Genomic DNA, 24,395 nt, shown 5'->3' with positions numbered 1-24,395 from the left:
AATTTTTTATGTTTCGGGAGCCATAACTCGAAGAAAAATTAGTTCAGAATAGAACCATATGAAGGGCTCAGAACCAAAAGGATCTAAGTGACATTTTTTTTTTAAATTGAGTTATACCCATATTTGTATATTTAATATAGTGTATATTTGCTGACAATGCGATCCAAGCCATTTTGGACATTTTAGTGCCATATATTTGCCAGGCCAAAAACGTACTAAATTTTATTGCATTAATGATTGGAGCCAAAAGGATCTAAGTGCGCTCCTCCAAGCAAAACAATTTAATTGCTCGGCCAAAAGAACATGCGGAATTTTTTCAAGTATGCAGTTTTGTAGCCAGTAAGTAAGTTAATCTTAGTTTTGTAAAAAATTTCCCTAATTTTTGGCAATTTTTTTCTTGAGTTATACCCCATAAGAATTTTTTAACGTAATTTTTTTTATATGGAAAAAGTCCTTATCCTCGTAAGAAAAACAGAATTGCCAAAAATCAGCGATACATTCTACGAACTTAAGTTTAGCACTTTATTATACTAAAATTAAACGGGCTACAAAACTGCATACTCGAAACAATTTTAAATGTTATTTTGGCCGAGCACTCAACGTTCGAAATTTTTTTGCAACAATTTTTGGAGCCAAAGAGTCTAAGTGGGCTTGGATCCAGAAAAAAATTGCCAAAAATCACCGAGACTTCCTACGAACTTAAGTTTAGTACTTTATTATACTAAAATTAAACGGGCTACAAGACTACATACTCGAAAAAATTCTAAATGTTCTTTTGGCCGAGCAATCAACGTTCGAAATTTTATTGTACTAATTTTTGGAAATTTTTGCAATACTTTTTGGAAATTTACAGTTATTTTCCATCTGCAGTAAACATCCTTTGAATTAGTTGACTAACCTCTATTCATTTAGACAGGAATCATTTCAAACGCATTTACCCAGAATTTACAATAAGTAATTTACATTAACCTTAATTATCTCAATTCAACGTCGATGTTACTTAGATCCTTTTGGTTCTAAGCCCTTCATATGTAAATTTATTATTGCGCAGTCTTGTAACACTATTAAGCACACAAAACAAACAACAACAACATTTCAAATGTACAGCTGGGTGTGCAATGTTCGGTATCACCCGAACTTAGACTTCCTTACTTGTTTACTTATAAATTTACCCAGATACACATAGTCCATATTGTTGCAGTACTATAAAACATATTTTTAGGTCTTGATGACAAAAATTAACAAGAAATACATTTTTTTTTTGGAAAAATATGCAGAAATATGTATTTATGGTAAAATATCCTACATAAAGTTTAGTTCAAACTTCATATTTTTTGTGAAATGTATTCTTATTTTATTGGTTTAATGGTTACGAGTCATATAAAAAATATGGTTTTGAATATGCTTGCTTGGGTTGCCCTTATAATGACTATTCTAGTTTATGGTTACTTACCACACAACAGCAGGTTAATACTATTAAAAATCCGCATATTGCTCCAGCGGTTCCAACAACCCATGTAAGCCGAATAAATAGGATAACACCAAAAATGTTTTGAATACATGGCAGGAAAACACCAATCAAGGTACCTAAAAAGAAATCAGTGTGAATTATAATACAAAAGCAGTTTACAACCAAACAATGCCTTTTTTCTCCCGGGGGTGGTATTCGAACCCGCACTTCTGCGATGGTTGAACAATTGACAAACACATTCAGCCAAAGTCGTGACTTTGATGTGTTGCTTGTTTGCATAGATTTATGCTTTGGACAGTCATACTTTGTATGTACCAAAGCTATGCTTTATTATTTAATATTAATTGCAAATTCAAATATGTAGTATCTGAATTTGGTTTACAGTTTTTAAAACTACTGGGCGTATGAGTAACATTAGATATGCTTGAAAATGCATTTGAAAATAGTAATAACGTTATGCAAGCCATACCCATATCCATAAACATCTCCATTGTGATCGATTAATGATGCCATAACCTTAAACAGCCGACATTTTCATAAAAATGAGGAAAACGCTAAAAATCACAAACATATTCCACAAAAAATAAGTCTCTTAGTCGAAACGTATCTAAAACAATAAAAGTCAATAAATTCTCCACACTCAAATATGTTTAGGTTATGGATATGGCGAAAAACCAAAAACCAATTGGATGGCTATGATATGGTTATGGCGTTAGCGTTATGGTATGACACCATTAATCGATTATATTGATTTCTATAAGTTTGGTTCGATCAGCTGTTTTATCTGGTTGTGGTTTTATGGTTATAAGTCAGCATTAATTGGCCCTTAAACACAGCCAATTATGCAGGCAACTTGTTTACTGTCCGCGAGGTATTGTATCTGTTTAAGTCATAGGGCCGGGCCTATGTAAAAGTATAGCGAAAGGTGGAATTTGGGAGCAGGCTTTTGACTTAGTCGCATTTTGGGCATTTCAAGTATTTCATTACTCAGCTAACAAACGTGGTGAAATTCCACAACTACCCAGGAAGCTCGTTGTAGTAGTAAAGTATTCCCATTATTCTCTTTCAACATCATTACTTTAATACCGATATGGCTACAATGAATGTGTAAATATGAGCTTGCAGGTTATCTTATATTAATCTACATGCATATATATATATGTACATATCGAACTTTTCCTCCAATTAATCTGACATACTACCTTAACTACGAGTATGTACCTTTATAATACTTGATTTTCGATGTCTAAATATGCACGTGAGTATAATAGGAGGGATCTTTTTGAATCTTTGGTCCATTCTTAAATGCATATATGTATGTACATTAACCTGGGTCGATTTTTATGGACGAAAGTTAACCTATATCGCGCCAGCGATTTTTCGATAGGATTTGGGCTAAGGAAAAAAAGTTCCACTACGCATACCCAAAAAAAATAATTTTCGAGCCTGCAAAAAAAATGCAATTTTTCGACCAAAACACTCCCCAAAACCCAAAAAATAATTTTTTTTCAAAAAAAAAAAATATTTTTTGGGTTTTGGGGAGTGTTTTGGTCGAAAAATTTAATCTTCGCCATTTTTTTTTGCATGCTCGAAAATTATTTTTTTGGGTATGCGTAGTGGAACTTTTTTTTCCTGAGCCCAAATCCTATCGAAAAATCGATGGCGCGATATAGGGTAATAAATCGACCCAGTCTAATGTACATACATATGGATATCTACATTACGGTAGGCCAATATGTAAAACGTGATTTTTTCATCATCCCTGGTAGATTCGTATACTATCAGCCCAATTCTAAACAAAAATTCCTTGCGAGTTTTTTTCCTTCTCTCATTCCTCGTGTTCTAAATAAAAAATCCTTGTGAGTTTTCTCACTTCTCCCTTTCCTCTTATTCTGAACAATCATCATATATCTTATTTCTAATTGCTGTTTTTATGTACGGGTCCCTTTTTCGCTGTAATTTGGAATAAAATCTATAAATAAAGTATTAGGAGGATTAGGAGTCAAATTTCTTCTAACCCTAAGGCGTTTTACAGTTTCGTTAACTCGACAAGAAAGACTAAAGGGTTTCCTTCTACAATAAAGCTTAACGATCATACTTCGAGCGATAATGCCATAATTGCTAATATGTTTGCAGATTATTTCAAATCTAACTATTCGAATTCATCCGATTCGGTGCCGTCAGATTATACATTTAGTTTTTCCCCACTGAATTCGGCATTAGTTCCTTTTATTAGTGCTGAGGATGTTCTTTGGCATCTGGACAATCTGAAAATATCTTACATTGCTGGACCTGATCAAATTCCACCAGTTGTGCTAAAAACTTGTGCAAAATACCTATATCGACCTCTAGCTTGTTTATTTAATGCCTCCCTGAAGCAAGGGAGGCTTCCTATGAAGTGGAAAGAGTCATTTATAATTCCTCTCCATAAGAGTGGAAGCAGATCTTGTGTCACAAACTACAGAGGAATAGCTAAACTCAATGCCATTCCCAAGCTGTTCGAAGCGATCGTCACAAAGCAACTGGCGTTTAGTCTATCTTCGGTTATTAACTTATCACAGCACGGATTTTGTACGGGGAAGTCAACAGTGTCTAACTCGAGTGTCGAACACGAGGAATGAGAGAAGGAAAAAAACTCGCAAGGAATTTTTGTTTAGAATTGGGCTGATAGTATACGAATCTACCAGGGATGATGAAAAAATCACGTTTTACATATTGGCCTACCGTAATGTAGATATCCATATGTATGTACATTAGACTGGGTCGATTTATTACCCTATATCGCGCCATCGATTTTTCGATAGGATTTGGGCTCAGGAAAAAAAAGTTCCACTACGCATACCCAAAAAAAATAATTTTCGAGCCTGCAAAAAAAATGCAATTTTTCGACCAAAACACTCCCCAAAACCCAATCATCCCTGGTAGATTCGTATACTATCAGCCCAATTCTAAACAAAAATTCCTTGCGAGTTTTTTTCCTTCTCTCATTCCTCGTGTTCTAAATAAAAAATCCTTGTGAGTTTTCTCACTTCTCCCTTTCCTCTTATTCTGAACAATCATCATATATCTTATTTCTAATTGCTGTTTTTATGTACGGGTCCCTTTTTCGCTGTAATTTGGAATAAAATCTATAAATAAAGTATTAGGAGGATTAGGAGTCAAATTTCTTCTAACCCTAAGGCGTTTTACAGTTTCGTTAACTCGACAAGAAAGACTAAAGGGTTTCCTTCTACAATAAAGCTTAACGATCATACTTCGAGCGATAATGCCATAATTGCTAATATGTTTGCAGATTATTTCAAATCTAACTATTCGAATTCATCCGATTCGGTGCCGTCAGATTATACATTTAGTTTTTCCCCACTGAATTCGGCATTAGTTCCTTTTATTAGTGCTGAGGATGTTCTTTGGCATCTGGACAATCTGAAAATATCTTACATTGCTGGACCTGATCAAATTCCACCAGTTGTGCTAAAAACTTGTGCAAAATACCTATATCGACCTCTAGCTTGTTTATTTAATGCCTCCCTGAAGCAAGGGAGGCTTCCTATGAAGTGGAAAGAGTCATTTATAATTCCTCTCCATAAGAGTGGAAGCAGATCTTGTGTCACAAACTACAGAGGAATAGCTAAACTCAATGCCATTCCCAAGCTGTTCGAAGCGATCGTCACAAAGCAACTGGCGTTTAGTCTATCTTCGGTTATTAACTTATCACAGCACGGATTTTGTACGGGGAAGTCAACAGTGTCTAACTTTCTAGAGTTCACGACCCTTGTATCCAATAGCTTTAAATCTAATTATTTACATAGATTTTAGTAAGGCGTTTGATAAAGTATCCAATTCTCTGCTCTTACACAAACTCGACCGGTTAGGCTTTCCTCCTTTACTTCTCTCTTGGGTTTCTCTTTATTTGAATAAACGTAAACAAACAGTTATTTTTAACAACTGTTGGTCCAAATTATGTTATTAAGCAAGTTACCACCTTCACTGACCTAGGTGTTACAATGGACCCTAAGCTTGACTTTAGGTTACATATAGAAACTTGCGTTAATAGGGCTAAAGGAGTTCGTGAAAAGGTGGTCTAAGGAATTTAATGATCCGTACGGTACTAAAACTCTGTTTACATCATTGGTGAGGCCAATATTAGAATACGCTTCGCTAATCTGGAGCCCACGTTATCAAATTCACTGCGATAAACTGGAATCGGTCCAAAAACAGTTTTTGCTTTTTGCTTTGAAACACTTGCCTTGGGACACGTCAAGGAATCTTCCACTGTACTGCAGCCGGTTAAAACTATTACAGTTGCCTACATTACAGAGCCTTAGGGAGACGCTTAATGTCTTATTTATGGTAAAACTCTTAAGAGGGATAATAGATAGCCCATTTCTGCTTGGCGAAATTAAGTTCAATGTGCCAGTCAGACCGTCTAGATATTTTCAACAACTGCATATAATTACATGCAGATCGAACTTCGAAATGCATGACCCACTTCGTGACATTTGTCATGACTTCAATAATCACTGCAAAAACTTAGATACATGCGATCCGATTTTCAGAATTAAAAAGTACCTACTTACTACCTTAAATTTGTAAGGTGTAACCCCCTATACCTCTGTGTGTCTTTGCAATTGAAGGATTTAATACATAGTATTCAGTATATTTTTGTAATTATTATATATTTAAGTTGCCAAGTCGTTTTGTTTGTTTTTATACTATGCTATATTTAGTCTGATTAATTGTTAAATTTGTAGACTAATAAATAAATAAATAAATAAGGATGGAGATTCGGGCTATTAGCGAGCTTTGGGCAATTTTGGTCGTAGAGCTTTTGTTTAGATATATTTTATTAAAATAATTTGTTAAAAATAAACGATTGTGACCACACAAAGAAATCTATTTGTACTATGGCACTATTGTGAATATTTACACTGCATTACTGGCAGTTGCTATTGTACGCTAGATGGCAGTACAGGCAGTAATTTTAATTGATTGATAGAACAGCTGATTTTTGTTGATATTTGATAAGAGACTTTTATATTGGTTGCGCAAGATGCGCACGTGTTCGTGTTCGAAAAAGGGAAACCCGGTTAATGGAGAAAAGTAGGTATTTTCAATGTGATTGAAAGGGAGAATTCTCTGCCATTTTTAGGAGTTTTTTCACATGTTGAATTAAATAATTTAATTTTACTCTTTATTATACGAAGTAACACTAATGTGCACAAATTTGTGCTAAAATGCATCAACATTCTACCACAAACTCTTTGTTACAGTCCAAAAGTATATAAATAAGCAACGGAAGAGTTCTTAGTAAATTTGATGCAGTCATCCTGGAATTCCGCAAGAATTTTTTAAGAAGGCTTCAATGGAGTTTGGCATACATATATGAAAGAGGAATTCAACTTGTTTTGCATAATGGAAGCAGGCAACTCCAGCGGATTTGTGTTATCGCGCAGTCTTCTTCTTATGCTCCTCTGTTGGTGTTGCTATGGCAGCAATTTGTTACTCATTTCAGTCAATACCATATCGCTCATTTACTTCAATAGTGTCATAACTCAAAAAACATGAATTTTGAGTTAATAACATATAAACGTACCCAATATGTTGTATAAAAAAATCTTTGCGATCCGCTAAAAATTTACCAGGTGCTATACAAATGAAAGTATGCCTTTATATGCGCAACATATGGCAGTTAAAATCTTTGAATGGCTCTCCTGGAAAATTGTCTTTTTGAGTTATGACACTATTGAAGTAAATGAGCGATATGAAATGCAATAAGTAATGTGCTGTGTTTATATTTGATTTCTCAATTTTAAACAAATTCAGAACAATAACTAAACTTTGTTAAGCAAAAATAAGAATGCATATCGAAATTTCAATTGACAAATCAGCTGAATTCGAAAATTCGAAATTCCTATTCCCCAACTATTGTTCTCCCTAGGAGAAAAGAACTGGAGGAAATTTTCCGCGGGAATAAAAAAATTCGCGAGAACAAAATTTCGAGGGAATATTTAGAATTGAGCTGAATATATATATAACCGATCTTGAGAATTTCTTCAGAAAAAAAATGTACGCCTACGTATGTAAACATCCTATGAAATTTCAATCTATCTATTTCACTATTTCAATTTCTAGCCATTAAAATTAGGAATAAATGACAACAACCATTCCAATACGAAAAATCGGTTATATGGTTGTATGATATATGCTATAGTGGTACGATCCGGTCGGTTCCGAAAAATGATCAATCGGATAACCAAATATACCAGCTCTCCAAATTTCATCAAGACATCTCAAAAATTGAGGGACTAGTTTGCGTTCAAACAGACAGTCGGATGACCGACATACGGATGGATGGACAGCTCGTCATCCTGATCATTTCGGTATTCTTATTGGTGGGTCTATCTTTTCTCCTTTAATCTCTTATAATTTTGAGATTCGTGGCAAACTTAATATACCATTTTCTTTTCATGAAAGGTATAAAAATATTACCCACTCTAATATACATACATGTATGTATATCAAGGTACTGACAAAAGCTTATTGAAAAACTTATTATGTTTATCATAAGTTATCTTACCCATGCGAGCTGCAGGTGCAGCAGCTTTCGAGTCCGGATCAGTTGCTGATGGTATAGTGTTTTCATAATTGGCGAGTGATGAAATAAACGTTGATACGTGTGGCCTGGTATCCAGCTCATCGTCGTACAAATATAAGTTTGCATCGATGCTAGATTTCTCATTACTTGATTCTGTTTGCGGATTATCGCAAGGATCTTAAATACAATAAAAGTAGATAATTTGTTCTCAATTAAAATTCATGTTACAAATATACATACATACATACGTATTTTGCATATATATATGTATACATATTATACAATTATTTAATTTTTAGGTGCGACTCTTAGAGTGGTGCAGAAGAGAGACTTCGACGCCAAGTACTATCGTTCACGCATGTGGACGAACGTCGCGTCGCTATCCATATAATATCAAAATTTTTTAATATCTCATTCATCTGCGTCCATGCACCTATTTAGGTGAAGGATGATGACGAGAAGGGCGCATTCTATGAGCGCCTAGAACGAATGTGCGAGCGCTGACCCCACCGCGATATAAAAGTAGTGCTTTGCGACTCTAACGCCAGGGTAGCCAAATAAGGTGTTTTTGACCCCACGGTCGGAAACTCTAGCTACCACAATGAAACTTCCCCTAATGGACTGAGGCTGATCGACTTCGTCGGTGCTCGAAGCATGGTCATAGCCAGCACCCGGTTCAAGCTTAAAGCTGGCGGTTCCCTGATCGAAATACATGTAACCAGATCGACCATGTTGTGATAGACGGACGGCATTTCTCCAGTGCTTTAGATGCACGCCCGATTCGTAGACCTAAGATCGACTCGGATCACTACCCCGTTGAGGACGCGCCTGCGCGGCTAAAAGCAAGGAACAAAAAAAGGAAAGTTAAACGTCGAATGAGGGCATGCACCTGGAACGTCCGCTCCCTGAATGGGATTGGTGCAGATGCCGGCTGGTTGATGTCCTCGTCAAAGCAAAATCTGACATCACCGCCATCCAAGAAATGCGTTGGACGAAACAAGGAAGAAAGGAGATCAAAAATTGTGACATCTATTGGAGTGGCCATACGAATAAGCGCAGTTTCGGCGTCGAATTCGTGGTGGGAGAGAGACTTTGTCGCCAAGTTCCGGCGTTCACACCTGTGGACGAACGTCTCGCCGCTATCCGAATAAAAGCAAAATTTTTTAATATATCATTCATCTGCGCCCATGCGCCGATAGAGGAGAAAGACGATGAGGTGAAAGACACTTTTTATGAACAATTAGAGCGCCTAGAACGCATGTGCGAGCGCTGCCCCCGTCACGATATAAAAGTCGTGCTTGGTGACTTTAGCGCCAGGGTGGGCAAAGAAGGTGTTTTTGGCCCTACAGTCGGAAAGTTGAGCCTAAACAATGAAACCTCTCCTAACGGACTAAGGCTGATTGACTTTGCCGGTGCTCGAAACATGGTCATATCCAGCACGAGGTTCATGCATAAAAAGATACATCAAGCTACATGGCTGTCTCCTGATCGAAATACTCGCAATCAGATCGATCACGTTGTGATATACGGACGGCATGCCTCCAGTGTTTTAGATGTGCGCACGATCCGAGGACCTAACATCGACTCGGACCATTATCTCGTTGCAGCCAAAATACTCACCCGCCTCAACGCGGCTAAAACCAACGCGGCTAAAACCAAGGAACATAAAACACAAGGAAAGCTAGACGTCGAAAAGCTTCAATCACAACAGACTGCCAATAATTTCGCAACTCGACTCTCACACCTGCTCTCTGAGAGCACAACTCATCCTGAAGGAATACAGTAGCAGTGGGAGCATATTTCCAAAGCACTTCGTACTGCCGCCGAGGAAAAAATTGGTTACCGGCGACCACGAAAAAACAACTGGTACGATGAAGAATGCCGCGTTGCAACTGAAAGAAAAGACGCTGCCTACAGGGCTACGTTAAAAGCGAGCGCGAAAAGAGGAGTGTGTAAACGCTATCGTGAGTTGAAAAAGGAAGCGAGACGCCTTTTAAGGAAGAAGAAGGCAGAAGCAGAAAGGCGTGAGTGCGAGGAGCTTGAGCAGTTAGCCACCAGGAATAACGCCCGAAAATTTTACCAAAAAATACGGCGACAGACGGAAGGTTTTAAGACCGGACCAAACTCATGTAGGACGAAAACGGCGACCTTGTAACTGATGGAGGGAACACTTCTCTGTTCTCCTAAATGGAGACAGCAATTCACCGCACAGAGATGAAGAAACCGATCCCGCAATCGATGATGATGGAATATATGTCCCCCCGCCCGATTATGACGAAGTTAGAATAGCAATAACCAGATTGAAAAACAACAAGGCCGTGGGCGCTGATGGATTGCCTGCGGACCTATTAAAGTACGGTGGCGAGGAGTTGGTAAGGCGCATGCAGCAGCTTCTTAGCAAAATATGGGCGGAAGAGTGTATGCCCGACGGGTTGGAATCTAAGTGTTGTTTGCCCAGTCCACAGGAAGGGGGATACTGCAAAATGCACCAGCCATCGTGGAATCAGCCTTCTTAATATCGCATATGAGGTCCTTTCAAGTGTATTTTGCGAAAGATTGAAGCCCACCGTGAACCGGCTGATTGGACCTTATCAGTGCGGCTTCAGACCTGATAAATCTACCATCGACCAGATTTTCACAATGCGCCAAATCTTGGAAAAAACCCGTGAAAAAAGAATCGACACACATCACATCTTCGTCGACTTTAAAGCCGCCTTCGACAGCACGAAAAGGAGCTGCCTATATGCCGCTATGTCTGAATTTCGTTTCCCCGCAAAACTTATACGGCTGTGCAAAATGACGTTGAGCAACACCATCAGCTCAGTCAGAATTGGGAAGGACCTTTCCGAGCCGTTCGAAACTAAACGAGGTTTCAGACATGCGATTTCTTTAATTTGATGCTGGAGAATATTATACTAGCTGCAGAACTTAACCGCACTGTAGCAATATACTATAAAAGCGTGCAATTACTGGCATATGCTGATGGCATTGATATCATCGGCCTAAACACCCGCGCTGATAGTTCTGCTTACTCCAAACTGGAAAAAGAAGCGGTAAAGGTGGGTTTGATGGTGAATGAGGACAAAACGAAGTACCTGCTGTCATCGAGCAAAGAGTCAGCGCACATGCGCCTTGGCAACCACGCTACTGTTAGCAGCCATAATTTCGAAATAGTAAAAGACTTCGTTTATTTTCGAACCAGCATCAACACTAGCAACAACATCAGCACTGAAATCCAGCGAAGGATCAATCTTCCCAATAAATGCTACTTTGGACTAGGTAGGCAATTGAAAAGTAAAGTCCTCTCTCGGCGAACGAAAATCATACTCTACAAGTCCCTTATCGTACCCGTGCTGCTATATGGGGCAGAAGCATGGACCATGGCAACAGCAGATGAAGCGGCTTTGGGAGTGTTCGAGAGAAAAGTTCTTCGAAAGATTTATGGACCTCTACGCGTTGGCGATGCCGAGTACCGAATAAGATTTAATGATGAGCTGTACGAGCTATACGCAGACATCAACATAGTCCAGCGAATTAAAACGCAGCGGCTGCGCTGGCTAGGCCATGTTATGCAAATGAAAGATGATGCTCTGGCCAAGAAAGTGTTTCTATCGGAACCCGCCCATGGAATCAGAGGTAGAGGGTGGCCCCCACTCCGTTGGAAGGACCAGGTGGAAAACGATTTAAACTGCCTTGGTGTGACCAACTGGCGCCGGTTGGCGGAGCGAAGGAGCGACTGGTGCGCCTTGTTGGACGGCCATAACCGTTTAGACGGTTAAGCGCCAATTAAGTAAGTAAATAAGACGTCGAATGGCTGGAATCACAACAGACTGCAAATGGTTTCGCAACTGGACTTTCACACCAGCTTTCTGAGAGCACAAATAAAAGGAAAAGTGGGAGCAATTCTATAAAGCACTTTGTACCTCCGCCGAAAAAAAAACTGCTTACCGGCGATCAAGGTAAAACAACCGAAAAAAGACGCTGCTATACGAAAGCATAATACTGTTAATGCATGCGCAAAAATATCGATAGGGGTATCAGAAGACGCATTTTGGATCCAGGAAAAAATAAATAAATGTAAGGCGCGATAAACTCCGAAGAGATTTTAGACCAAGCTTCTATTCCAATTTACGTCGTGCTTCTTTTAATTGTTCCCACATATTGGCGGAATGGGACCTACTTGTTTTATGCCGACTCCGAACGGTATCTGTAAGGCGAGCGATGGCTTCTCACTGAGAAGCTTTTCATGGCAGAAATACGCTCAGAGTGCTTGCCAAACACTGTCGAGGGCCGACCCCGTTCAGAAAAATTGTTTTCTAATTGAAAAAACTTGTTTCTAAAATTTTGATGTTGCTTTGCCCGGGGCGTGAACCCGCGATCTTCGGTGTGTAAAGCGGAGCACGCTACCATCATATAGCGGCGGATCAAGGATCCCGAAAACGGAAAACAAAAAATTTAGAACAGTTCGTTGCGCTCTTAAATGGGGAGGGCAATGTACCTCCCAGGGGTGATGAAACCAGGCCCACATTCGATGATGATGAAGTCAGAATAGCAATAACCAGATTAAAAGATAAAAAGACCGCGGGCGCTGATAGATTGGCTGCGGAGCTATTCAAATACTGCGGCGAAAAGTAAGTAAGGTACACGCATCAGTTTTTTGTAAAATATGGTCGGAAGAAAGCATGCCTGACGTGTGCTCTCTTCTTTGCCGAGTCTACAAGAAGGGGGATCCTGTAAGCTGCGCCAACTATCACGGATACAGCCCTGTTAGGAAATCTACCATCGACCAGATTTTCACTATGCGCGAAATCCTGGAAAACCCCCGCGAAAAAAGTATTGACACACCTGCTGTCATCAAACAAAGAGTCTGTTCAATTGCGCCGTGGCAGCCATGTCACTGTTGGCAGCCATTATTTCAAAATAGTGAAGGACTCCGTTTATTTGGGAACCAGCATTAGCATAAACAACAACGTACCTTTGAACTAAGTAGGCATTTGAAAAGTAAATGATATTGTGGCGAATGTTGACATCACTAGGCTGTTAGTAAATAATCACGCAACAACAAAAAAAAATTTAAGCGAGCCACACTGGTGTACATGAACACATAAATCATCATTTATATACATACATAGACGAAGAAGAGATATCTCACACACACACACATGTACCTCGTGTTCCAATGGTACATGAACCAGTTACGAATAGAAATTTAACATGCAAATGCAACAACAATGTGAGCCATATACTTTGTTGTTGCATTTGCATGTTAAATCTCTATCCGTATCTGGTTCATGTACCATTGGAACACGAGGGTAGTCATCAGCCGAAGTAGTTACTCACACATACATACGCATATAACTATGACAAACGCATAAACTACAAACATACATGTACATATGTCGCTGGTAACCAAGCAGATGATTCTAGAAGGTGAAACGTTTAGACATTTGGAGAAATATGAGGACGAAGCAACAGAGAGTATAAAAGCAGCGCAAGCTGAGTGTCCAGTAATCAACTTTGATTTAAACACGCTATTGATTGTGACGTATAATTGCGAAGTATAATTGTACTACTCCCAAAGTTGTATAACAAAGACAACTTTGCAATACAGAATATTGGAGCGATTTATTTAACAGTTTAGCGATTCGAACGTTAGCAGAAGGTTCCAAATAAGCGGAATTTTCCAAAATTCGTTACAATATTCTACAAGTGACTTGTCGTACCCCTCCAGCTATATGATTTATAATCATGGACCTTGACAACATCAGATGAGTCGGGTCTGGAAATGTACGAGAAAAAAGTTCTTAGAAAGAATGCATTGGTGACGGAGAGTATCGGAGAAACTTGAAGAATGAGCTGTACGAGTTTCCCGCAGATATCAACATAGAACAGCTAATTAAAACACAGCAGCTACGCTAGCTAGGCCATTTAATGCAAATGAAAATGATGCTCCGGCTAAGGAAGTGCTTTTATGGGATCCTACCAATGAAAGCAGAGGAAGAGGGTGGCCTCCACTAGGCTTTAAGCACAAGGTGGATAACGATATCAATTCACTTGGTGTTACTAATTGGCACCAATTGGCACAGCGAAGAAACGACTGGTACACCTTGTTGGCCGGAAATAACCGTTTAAATGGTTAAGCGCTAGTTAAGTAAGTAAATAAGTATTATATTAAAGAAGATTTAAATCTGCATATCCAAAAGGGTTCTTAATAATCTGGTTAAAAAGTTTCAAATTTTGACGGAAAGACAATTTCAATACACCCACTTGGAAACGCTAATCAAAAAAAGTATTAAAAAGCCGATTTTACACTTCCTACATCCATGCTTTGCTGGATCCAATGAACATTGTTAGGTACCACGACGAGCTTTATCCCATGTGATTAAAAAAAATAAATCTTTCAAAAGCCTAATTTACTAAAAGGCTCCAACATAATTACATATGTATATATAGGCAGTTGTGGGTTAAGTAATTGTTATTGAAAACTATGTTAACTACACTATTTCAAGTTGGATTTTAGAAAGTGTAAACCGTATTTTAGAAATAGTTAATTGGAATTTGGAATAGTCAGTTGGGTTTCGAAAGCATCAATTGAATTTAAGAATTGGAGAGATTAGCCTCTTGTGTTTTCAATAAGCGTTAGTTAAGGGCCAGTTAAACTTCCTTAACCCTAACGCCATAGTCGTAACCATATTTTTACTTATCCATATCAAATTGGCATCAGTTATTGGTGCCTTAACCTAAAAATTGTGAAAATTTCATAAAAATGAAGAAAACGCAAAAAATTACAAACATATAGGAGTACCACAAAAAATAAGTCTCTTAGTCAAAACGTATCCAAAACAATAAATAAAATCTACAAAAAGTTAATAAATTCTCCAACTCGCGCCAGTCGGGGAATATAACAGTCGTACATATAAAAATATTTACAAAAATACATAGTTTTGAGTCTCGATTAGATAAAAGCCCGTGACCCACATATGTATGTATGTAGCGTTTTGCAGTCGTGAATATTAAACCTCAATGAAGTCATCGATTTTCGCCGCATAAGAAAAAGGGCAAACAAAAAAATTTATCAGTGGTAAAGGAATGCCGGGAATATTTAAATTTTGTTTACTTATTACTTGAGCGCTGTCATTAAGATTTTCATTTATCTACCCACCTGTGTTTTCCTTGTCATTATTAGTTCCGATTTCCATCTCATCAGATTTATTTTGTAAACTTTTAATAGACATTTTAGTTGGGATTCAAATTAACTGTTTTTTATGCTGACATTATTCATTATAAGCACGCGCCGCTTTTTTTTATTGCTTGTAAATTAAGTACCGGTTGAGCGATTGTTGAATTGTTTCCTTATTTTATCATCATACTTTTGTAGCATCAACTGAATTGTACTTCGTATGTACTTATGAAAAAAATATGCATTATACTACAGCATCTATTAAACAAATTTGCATTACATTTGTTGTTGCATTATCCTTTTTTATATAACTATCTGTGTTTGCGCATATATGTACATTTATCTTTAATCGAATAGAGGTTTACATACATATGTATACCCAATTAACATTTGGGCTTGAGTTACATTAGAGCTCAATATGATAACTAGGATATCTCCCATACATATCTAAATCGTTGTTTCTGAACAATGGCTCAACTTGAGAGTTATAATGTTCTCAGCAAAAAGGGCACTTCTTTACATAACAAACAAGTAAGGAAGGCTATGTTCGGATGTAACCGGACATTACATACTCAGCTGAGAGCTTTGGAAACAAAATAAGCGGAAATCGCCATGTAGGAAAATGAACCTAGGGTAGCACTGGAATGTGTTGGTATAACATGGGTATCAAATGAAAGGTGTTAATGAGTATTTTAAAAAGGAGTGGGCCTAAGTTCTATAGGTGGACGCCTTTTCCAGATATCGCCATAAAGGTGGGTCAGGGGTGACTCTATAATGTCTTTGTACGATATGGGCATCAAATTAAAGGTATTAATGAGGGTTTTAAAAGGGAGCCCTTAGTTGTATAAGTGAAGGCGTTTTCGATATATCGACGAAAATGTGGACCAGGATGACCCAGGATCACCATATTTCATCTCTTTTTTCGTATTTGGTATAGAATTATGGTATTTTTTCATTTTTCGAAATTTTCGATATCGAAAGAGTAGGCGTGGTCATAGTCGGAGTTCTCCCATTTTTAATACCAAGATAAAGTGAGTTCAGATAAGTACGTGAACTAAGTTTAGTAAAGATATATCGATTTTTGCTCAAGTTATAGTGTTAACGGTCGAGCGGTCGACTGTGTATAAAAACTGGGCGTGGCTTCAACCGATTTTCACAGAAAACAGTTATCGGCATAAAAGCTATGCCCTTACCAAATTTCACAAGGATTGGTAAATTTTTGTTCGACTTATGGTATTAAAAGTATTCTAGACAAATTAAATGAAGAAGGGCGGAGCCACGCCCATTTTGAAATTTTCTTTTATTTTTGTATTTTGTTGCATCATATCATTAGTGGAGTTGAATGTTGACATAATTTACTTATACACTGTAAAGATATTGAATTTTTTGTTAAAATTTGACTTTTAAAGTGGGCGTGTTCGGATTTTTCTAATTTTTATTTAGCACACATATATAATTTCATCATGTTATCTTCAACGACTGCCAAATTACAGCTTGCAAAACTTTTAAATTACCTTCTTTTAAAAGTGGGCGGTGCCACGCCCATTGTCGAAAATTTTACTAATTTTCTATTCTGCGTCATAAGGTCAACCCCCCTACCAAGTTTCATCGCTTTATCCGTCTTTGGTAATGAATTATAGCACTTTTTCGGTTTTTCGAAATTTTCGATATCGAAAAAGTGGGCGTGGTTATAGTCCGATTTCGTTCATTTTAAATAGCGATCTGAGATGAGTTCCCAGGAACTTATGTACATACAAAATTTCATTAAGATACCTCCAAATTTACTCAAGTTGTCGTGTTTACAGACGGACGGACGGACGGACATGGCTAAATGAATTTCTTTTTTCGCCCAGATCATTTTGATATATAGAAATCAATATCTATCGCGATTAGTTTATGCCATTACGGATTACCGTTATGCGAACAAAATTAATATACTCTGTGAGCTCTGCTCAGCTGAGTATAAAAATTATTTATCTCAAGCAAGATTCCAGTACTGCAGAATTTTCATTAAAATACTTGAAGTAAAACATGTTAAAATTATTTTAAATATATAACGTTTCATTGATGTTTTATGTTCAACTGCACCACAAATGGATATCAAATCTAGAGAAATGTGTTGGATATAGATTTGAAAGCTATAGATTTCAATAAATACCTCACCTAAACTGAATCATGGCGGAACCAGAAACAGGAGACTGCCGCAAATCAACTGCTATGTACATTTTATGATCTGACACTTCAATGTTCGGCGCAGTACGATTTTGACACTAGCCCATCAATTTACAAAAATAAAGTACCGTGCTGCCACCTTGTATTTTTCCGCAATATACCGAATGTGTCCATAGTGTTACCAGACTTTGTTCGACGAACCAGTTATAGGTACCAGGACTAATGCTAGTATAACTACGTCCTCTCGGCAATTACTAGAAATTTTCTATGACCTTGTTTAATTGCTGCCTCGAGATCTAGCAGCTCTGCCGCCCTTAGTAGCCGGGGTCTTGATCTGGAGTGCACGAACACAGAACATGCCCAGCCATTTCTTCCTGCATGTGTTGTTACTGACGAGGCCGACCTCCTGATTTCAAGTTGGAAAATCCTCAACAGATCTCCATATTCATCCCAGCACTTTTTGCTTTCCGCAACTTTTTCTAGTTTAAAAATGTTCTTTAGAAGACTCAACACCTCTAAAAAGACATAACTCCTTACTCCACTATGGTGATTTGCTTTTCCCTTAAATCTTCTCAGAGGACAAGTTCTGTCGTTCGCAGTTTTCAGCGCCTTTGATAAGAAGTCTTTGCACTCTTCCAACTCCTCTACGGTTATATCCTATTCTGGTTGTCCTAGTCTTCGTGCTGCATAATTTTGGACTGTGTACCAGTCTGTTGTTCTAGACGTTTCTAAATCTTTTCTCCTTCTCAGCCTCTTTAAGGGGATGCTTCAGCTCCTCCTCAAGAATCAGGTGGAGCCTGCTCGACGCCTATTTACTGTGTTTACATATGTCTTATATTGAAGAATAAGTTGAGAATGATACTGGAGATCAATTCGAGAGTGTTACTTTTCAAAAAATTTGTCAAAAGTTGGATAAAGTATGAAGAATAAATTTGGATATCAACTTGAGAGCTGTAAGGTTGGGCGTTAATTAGAGAATGATATTGGATATCAACTTGAGAACTACATATATATTTTTCGAAGGCTGGAGAAATGTTTTTAGATGTTTGTTGGGTAGTAGTACACATTTGATAAAAGAAATTTGAATAACACAGATGATATGTGGGCATGCCATTTTATGATGATTAGGTAGATACTGCGCTTAAAGTTAGAAGTCCTTTTATTTTAGCTCACGAAACCAGCACCTATATACCTACTAACTTACATTCATACATACATACTTATTCACAATCCTTGTGTTCCAATGAAACATGAACCAGATACGGATATAGGTTTAACATGCAAATGCAACAGCAATGTGATCCATATGGTTATTTTCTTTCACTTGCATGCAACACATACATATGTAATTGCGTATGTAGTACATTAGACAGGGTCTAAGAAAAAAATTTTCATGTGTCTAGATTTTATGGCACCCAAAACAGCTTTATCACATATACTTTGACTTTTTTTGGTAATAAAGCTGTATGAAGAAAAACTTTGTTTGCGTATTTTTAACAAGTCTTTCCTACAACCTGTACAATTTTTATTTAGCTAATTTAATTCTTTTTTTTTTTTTTTTTTTGAAGCTATTAGACTAAGTTAGTTATTGTTTTTGCAACTTTTGTTTAATGATATAATGATTCCGAATGCTTGCTGAGCGGAATCTGATGCATTCCGCCAGCATAAGATTTTATTTTTTCTTTTATTTCCAGCTTTATATTCAGAAATTCAATTGTATTGTTATATATATGATTTATTCTACTATAACATGGTTGAAATTTCGATATATTTTAATTTTAGCTTTTGAACTGTATACATATGTATGTATATTTTTATCATGTAGTCGAACATTTTACGTTTGTTGTCGACTTTAAATAAATAAATAAATAAATATATCGCTCATTTACTTCAATAGTGTCATCCTTCCTATGCAAAATACGGTCGGTTGAGCGAGCATCTCCAGTAGTGGAATTCACTATCTTATAACGATGCGATTTGTCGAGATTTTAATTAACGATTTTGTCGCTTGCCTAATTCACTAACTTAGTTTTAACGACTCGAAATAAATGGCATTTAAATTTCGTTTTAATAGCAGAAAGGTGGCAGGGCAGCTTAACGAAACCCGAAATATGCGAAAAGCACAAAAGGAATGCCAAAAATAAATAAATTCCGTATACTAACTGCTTTTGAAAGTCATTATTGTACAAGTTTTTAACTTTTTAACAAAAGGTAAGTAAATTCGGTATTAATTTATTTTTTATTAAACGGTTTTATTTAGCTTGACTTAACAGGCTGGTTGGTTGGATGGCTGGTTGGCTGGCTGGCCCGAATTTTGTAATTGAAATTTAAGTAACTTCCCGATAAACTACAATGTTGAAACTTGGAATATAGTTCAGAACCCGATGACAATGCAATAATAAGAAAAAAATCGCCGCTAGGGGGCTCAAGGATCGAGATATTCACAAAAATCGTATTTATGGTCTGATTTGGCTCATATTTGGAACACATAATACATACAAGAATAGAAAGCGACCTATGAAAAAAACCGCCGCTAGGTGGCGCAAGGATCGAGATATTCAAAAAAATCGTATTTGTGGTCTGATTTGGCTCATATATCGAACATATAATACATACATAAATACAAAGTGAACTATGAAAAAAAAACAACGCTAGGTGTCGCAAGGATCGAGATATTCACAAAAATCGTATTTTTCGTCCGGTTTGGCTCATATTTGGAACACGTAATACATAAAAGAATAGAAAGCGACCTATGAAAATCGCCGCTAGGTGGCGCAATGATCGAGGTATTCACAAAAATCGTATTTGTGGTCCGATTTGGCTCATATTTGGAACAAATATTGTATACAGTCCGGTAGAAGTGGCATCAAAATATTTTGGAGTTGGAGGAGGGACAAGCATACGTGACGCACAGTCGAGTAAAGTCTTTGGAAGGATTATGTGTTGAGGACTTATATTGTAACAAATTGTCAGGAAAGAGCCCTTGTAATAATGAGTCACTAAATAGAATAAGAAATAATAGGCAATTAAATAAAGACTAAAAACTTGAAAATAAAATAATTAAAAAAAAAATCTAAGTTAAACGGTTTTATCGAAAGAACTGCGATATCAACAGAGAAATAAAATAATTTAAAAAAAATGTTTAAGTTAAACGGTTTTATTGAAAACAATACTTACATGAAATAATACTAAATGCTAGAAAACAATTAGGTAGGTCCTAGGTAGTAGTCATCACACTCCTCATCAATCTAGGGCGTTGCTCAGACAATTAAATAAAAGCGTTGGACGCCTCAAATTTCTATTGATAGTCATATATAAGGCCAACTGAAGTTTAAGGTTATGCTACGCCTCACATTCTTAGAAATTTTACGCCCCCAACGCTTTTATTTAATTGTATGATCAACGCCCTAGATTGATGAGGAGTGTGATCACTAGTACCTAGGACCTACCTAATTATTTTCTAGCTTTTAGTATTATTATTACTTCATGTAAGTATTGCTTTCAATAAAACCGTTTAACTTAAACAATTTTATTAATTACTTTATTTCTCTCACAGTTATTCTTGTTCCCCTTAATTGTCTCATCAAGTTGAGAAATAATATCATGAGCCAAGTCTGAGGTTAGTCGGTACAGCTTTCGAAACTCCGTTGCACTCAGGTGGAATTGGTTATCCACTTCTCTAAGAAGGTGCCTGTCCTCTTGGCGATGGACTTAGTAATTCTTTATGCTGTGATAAAACGTATTGTGACTTAAAAAATGGATTTCGATCACGGATCACGATATGGCCCCTGGTAAATCTACTATCGACCACACTTCATCATTAAGAAAACGCACGATAAGAGAATCGGCGCTCACCATCCTTTTGTCGACTTCGAAGCAGCCTGTGACAGCGCGAAAAGAAGTTGCTTGTATGCTGCTATGTAGGAATTTAAGTCCCCTGGAATGTTAATAATGCTGTGCCAAATGAGGTTGGCCAACACAACCAGATTCGTAATTATTGGAAGGACCTCTCCGAGCCATTCGATTCCAAGCGAGGCTACACACAAGGCGACTCCCTTTCGGGCGATACCTTGTAACTCAATGCTGGAGAAGATAATTCTAGCAGCAGAACTAAACCGTGATGGCGTATGTTGTTGATATTGATATTATTGGTCTTAGCAAACGTCGTGAGTTCTGCCTTCTCTAGATTAGATACCGAGGCAAAAGAAGTGACTCTTGGGATAAATGAGGACAAGACGACGTACTTTCTGTCATACAAGAAAGAATTGCAGCATTCGCACCTTGGAAGTCGCGTCACTGTTACAGGAAATCAATTCGAGACAAGCAAACAGCGAAAGCAATGTCAGCTTAGAAGTTAAACGGAGTAGGACTCTTGCCAACAAGTGCTACTTTGGACTGAGTAGGCAAATGAAAATTAAAATCGTCTTTACGAAACAAAATCACGCTCTACAAGTAGCTCATCATACCTGTTGGGATCTATGGCTCGGAATCATGAAAGGTGTCGAAAGAAGATGAGGTGGCTCCTAGATTGCGCGAGAGACAAGTTCTACAAAAGGTTTATGGGCCTGTCCGTGATGCCAGTATCGAAGGATGTAGCTGAATGAATTTTACGCATATACGAAGATATATATATCTACGAGCCGGACCCGTGCGCATCTTGCGCAACCAATATGAAATTCTCTTATCAAATATCAACAGAAATCAGCTGTTCTATCAATTAATTAAAACGTACAGCTTGCGCTGCTATCTGGCGCATGAGTGCAACTGCCGGTAATGCAGTGCAAATATTCACAATAGTGCCATAGTACCAATAGATTTCTTTGTGTGCTCACAATCGTTTATTTTTAGCAAATTATTTTAATAAAATATAGCTAAACAAAAGCACTACGACCAAAATTGCCCAAAGCTCGCTAATAACCCGAATCTCCATCTTTACAACCAAAACTTTATTTATAGATTTGGATTCCAAATAAGAGCGAAAAAGGGGTCCGTACATAAAAACAGCAATTAGAAATAATATATATGATGATATGCTGAAAACAATAAGGCTTCGCTGGCAAAAATACGCTTGAAGTGTTTGCTAAACTACTGCCGAGGGGCGAACGCGCTTAAAATAAACTTTTCTGTAGTATTTTGGAGTTCTTTTTCCGTGTGTTGAACTCAGGACCTTTGGAGTGAGAGGCGGCCACGGGTTAAAGATATTTGAAAAATGCTTTGGTGTTTATCGGGTACTCAGTTCTCGCACGTAAGTTGATTATTTCGAGATGGAAAAACGGAATCGACATCGCTTATAGGGTTTATCAAGAGAATTCTAAAACTTCGTAAAAATTAAAGCATAAGCAACCTAGTTAGCACTATCATGCGAGATTAGTTTCATTCGTATTTATGTAAGTAGACCAACCCAGTCTAATGTTCATACCCAAACCCGTGCACAATATCTATTGAGTTTACGTAAGTTGTGATACGAATACACATATACATACATACAAGTGTATATTTGTTTGCATTTGAATAGGTATGCCAAATGCATGTATACTAATAGTACTCCCCAGTTTGATCTATTTAGGACAACACTTGAACTGATTTTGTTTTTTTTTTTTTAAATTAACATTTTACAACTTTGAAACTTCTTAACTTTTTTAATGAAAATAATTATTTGCATTGCTTTTACACAACTTAAAATTTAAAAATTAGTAAATATGGAAAATGTAAGTCAACAATGTTTTTTATTGTTGCATATACATACATACAGCCTATAAATTTTTTTTTCACATCTACAAGGACATCCATAACTTGGTCAACAATTTTTTTATATAGGTATAATTTCGCCAAAATTTATATCACATAATTTACACTTTTGTATTAAAAGCTTATTAAACTTGGAGTTATTATATTTTTCACTCTTATGTAATTAGCTGGTCAAAATTTTCAGAAAATTTAAAAAAAAAACACACTAAGCAAATCAATTATCACCCACTTAATTGCATATTTGATTTTATCTACACATAAAATATTTATAATTTCAAAACATATCAACTTTTTTCTTAATTTTCAATTAACTATGTGCATGGAGAGTATAATATTTTAAATATTCTCCTAGTCAATGGCAAAGTCTGTACACATAGAATTCCTTTACAAATACTAAACCTAGGAATGTGTATGCCGCGGAGCTTAAAGGTACCAGGACCTGCGTAATGGAGAAAGCAAATGGTGATACATAAGCAAAGGATACAATATTCAATCCACCACAGCATCCCTGGACGATTTTTGTCAAATTAAAAGCTTTTTACAACAGTTCGTTTTTGGCGGAGCTTTTGAACTGAAAGCTACAAAACAAATATATACATAGATTTGTGTACTCTTATGTGTGTTGCTATGTATATTTGCACACTTATGTACATATGTACAAGTGTATGTATGACTGTATGAATGTGCATGTTTTTGAAAATAAACAAAATCCACGGTTAGTACGGGACAAACCGTATGCATTTTTTTAAGTTTTCAACCTTAACTCAACATAAACTACCTATAAATTTTTTTAACAAACTGTTTTATTATCTCTATTATATTGTAAAGAATTTTGGGGAATCCCTGACAATTATGCACCTTTGCTAACGTTCGATTCGCTGAACTGTCGAATAAATAACTTCAATATTCAGTATTGCAAAATGGTGTTTAATTATACTACTTTGGGAGTAGTACTTCACAGTTACAATTATACTTCCCTAATAGCGTGTTTAAATCAAACTGGTTATTCCTCAACTTGCGCTACTTTTGTACTCTCTGTTGTCTTGTTCCCATATTTCTCCTAAGGTCTAGACCAGCGATGGGCAAAACGGCTCGTATGAGCCTTTTGCTCATACGGTCACGCTTTGAACATTTAATTGCTTGGTGAGGGACGATCAAGTGCAGGTATGTGGGGTGAAGAACACAGGAAGAGAATAATATACAAACACATCTTGCTCATCTTGCTTAAT

At 37.1% G+C, this 24,395-nt stretch overlaps 1 protein-coding gene across 10 annotated transcripts in view; it reads right to left on the bottom strand.

Annotated features, from left to right (window-relative positions):
- kcc (solute carrier family 12 member kcc) overlaps positions 1–24,395 on the bottom strand; it is a 95,551-nt gene that overhangs the window by 44,228 nt on the left and 26,928 nt on the right. For 3 of the 10 annotated variants that reach the window (XM_067770814.1, XM_067770804.1, XM_067770815.1), the window contains exons 3-4: positions 8,049–8,243; positions 1,454–1,587 (exon numbers count right to left, since the gene is read on the bottom strand). In XM_067770814.1, the coding sequence (XP_067626915.1) occupies positions 1,454–1,587; positions 8,049–8,243 (329 nt within the window). Of the gene's footprint in view, positions 1–1,453; positions 1,588–8,048; positions 8,244–15,228; positions 15,540–23,164; positions 23,374–23,395; positions 23,594–24,395 lie in introns of those variants that run through there. The other 7 variants (XM_067770805.1, XM_067770810.1, XM_067770808.1 and 4 more) reach the window with 7 other exon arrangements.

The sequence above is a fragment of the Eurosta solidaginis genome, chromosome 3 (assembly GCF_040869045.1).
Source record: "Eurosta solidaginis isolate ZX-2024a chromosome 3, ASM4086904v1, whole genome shotgun sequence".
Lineage (NCBI taxonomy): Eukaryota > Metazoa > Arthropoda > Insecta > Diptera > Tephritidae > Eurosta > Eurosta solidaginis.
The sequence above is the reverse complement of the archived record's forward strand: the minus strand, read 5'-3'. Positions and strand labels throughout refer to the sequence as shown.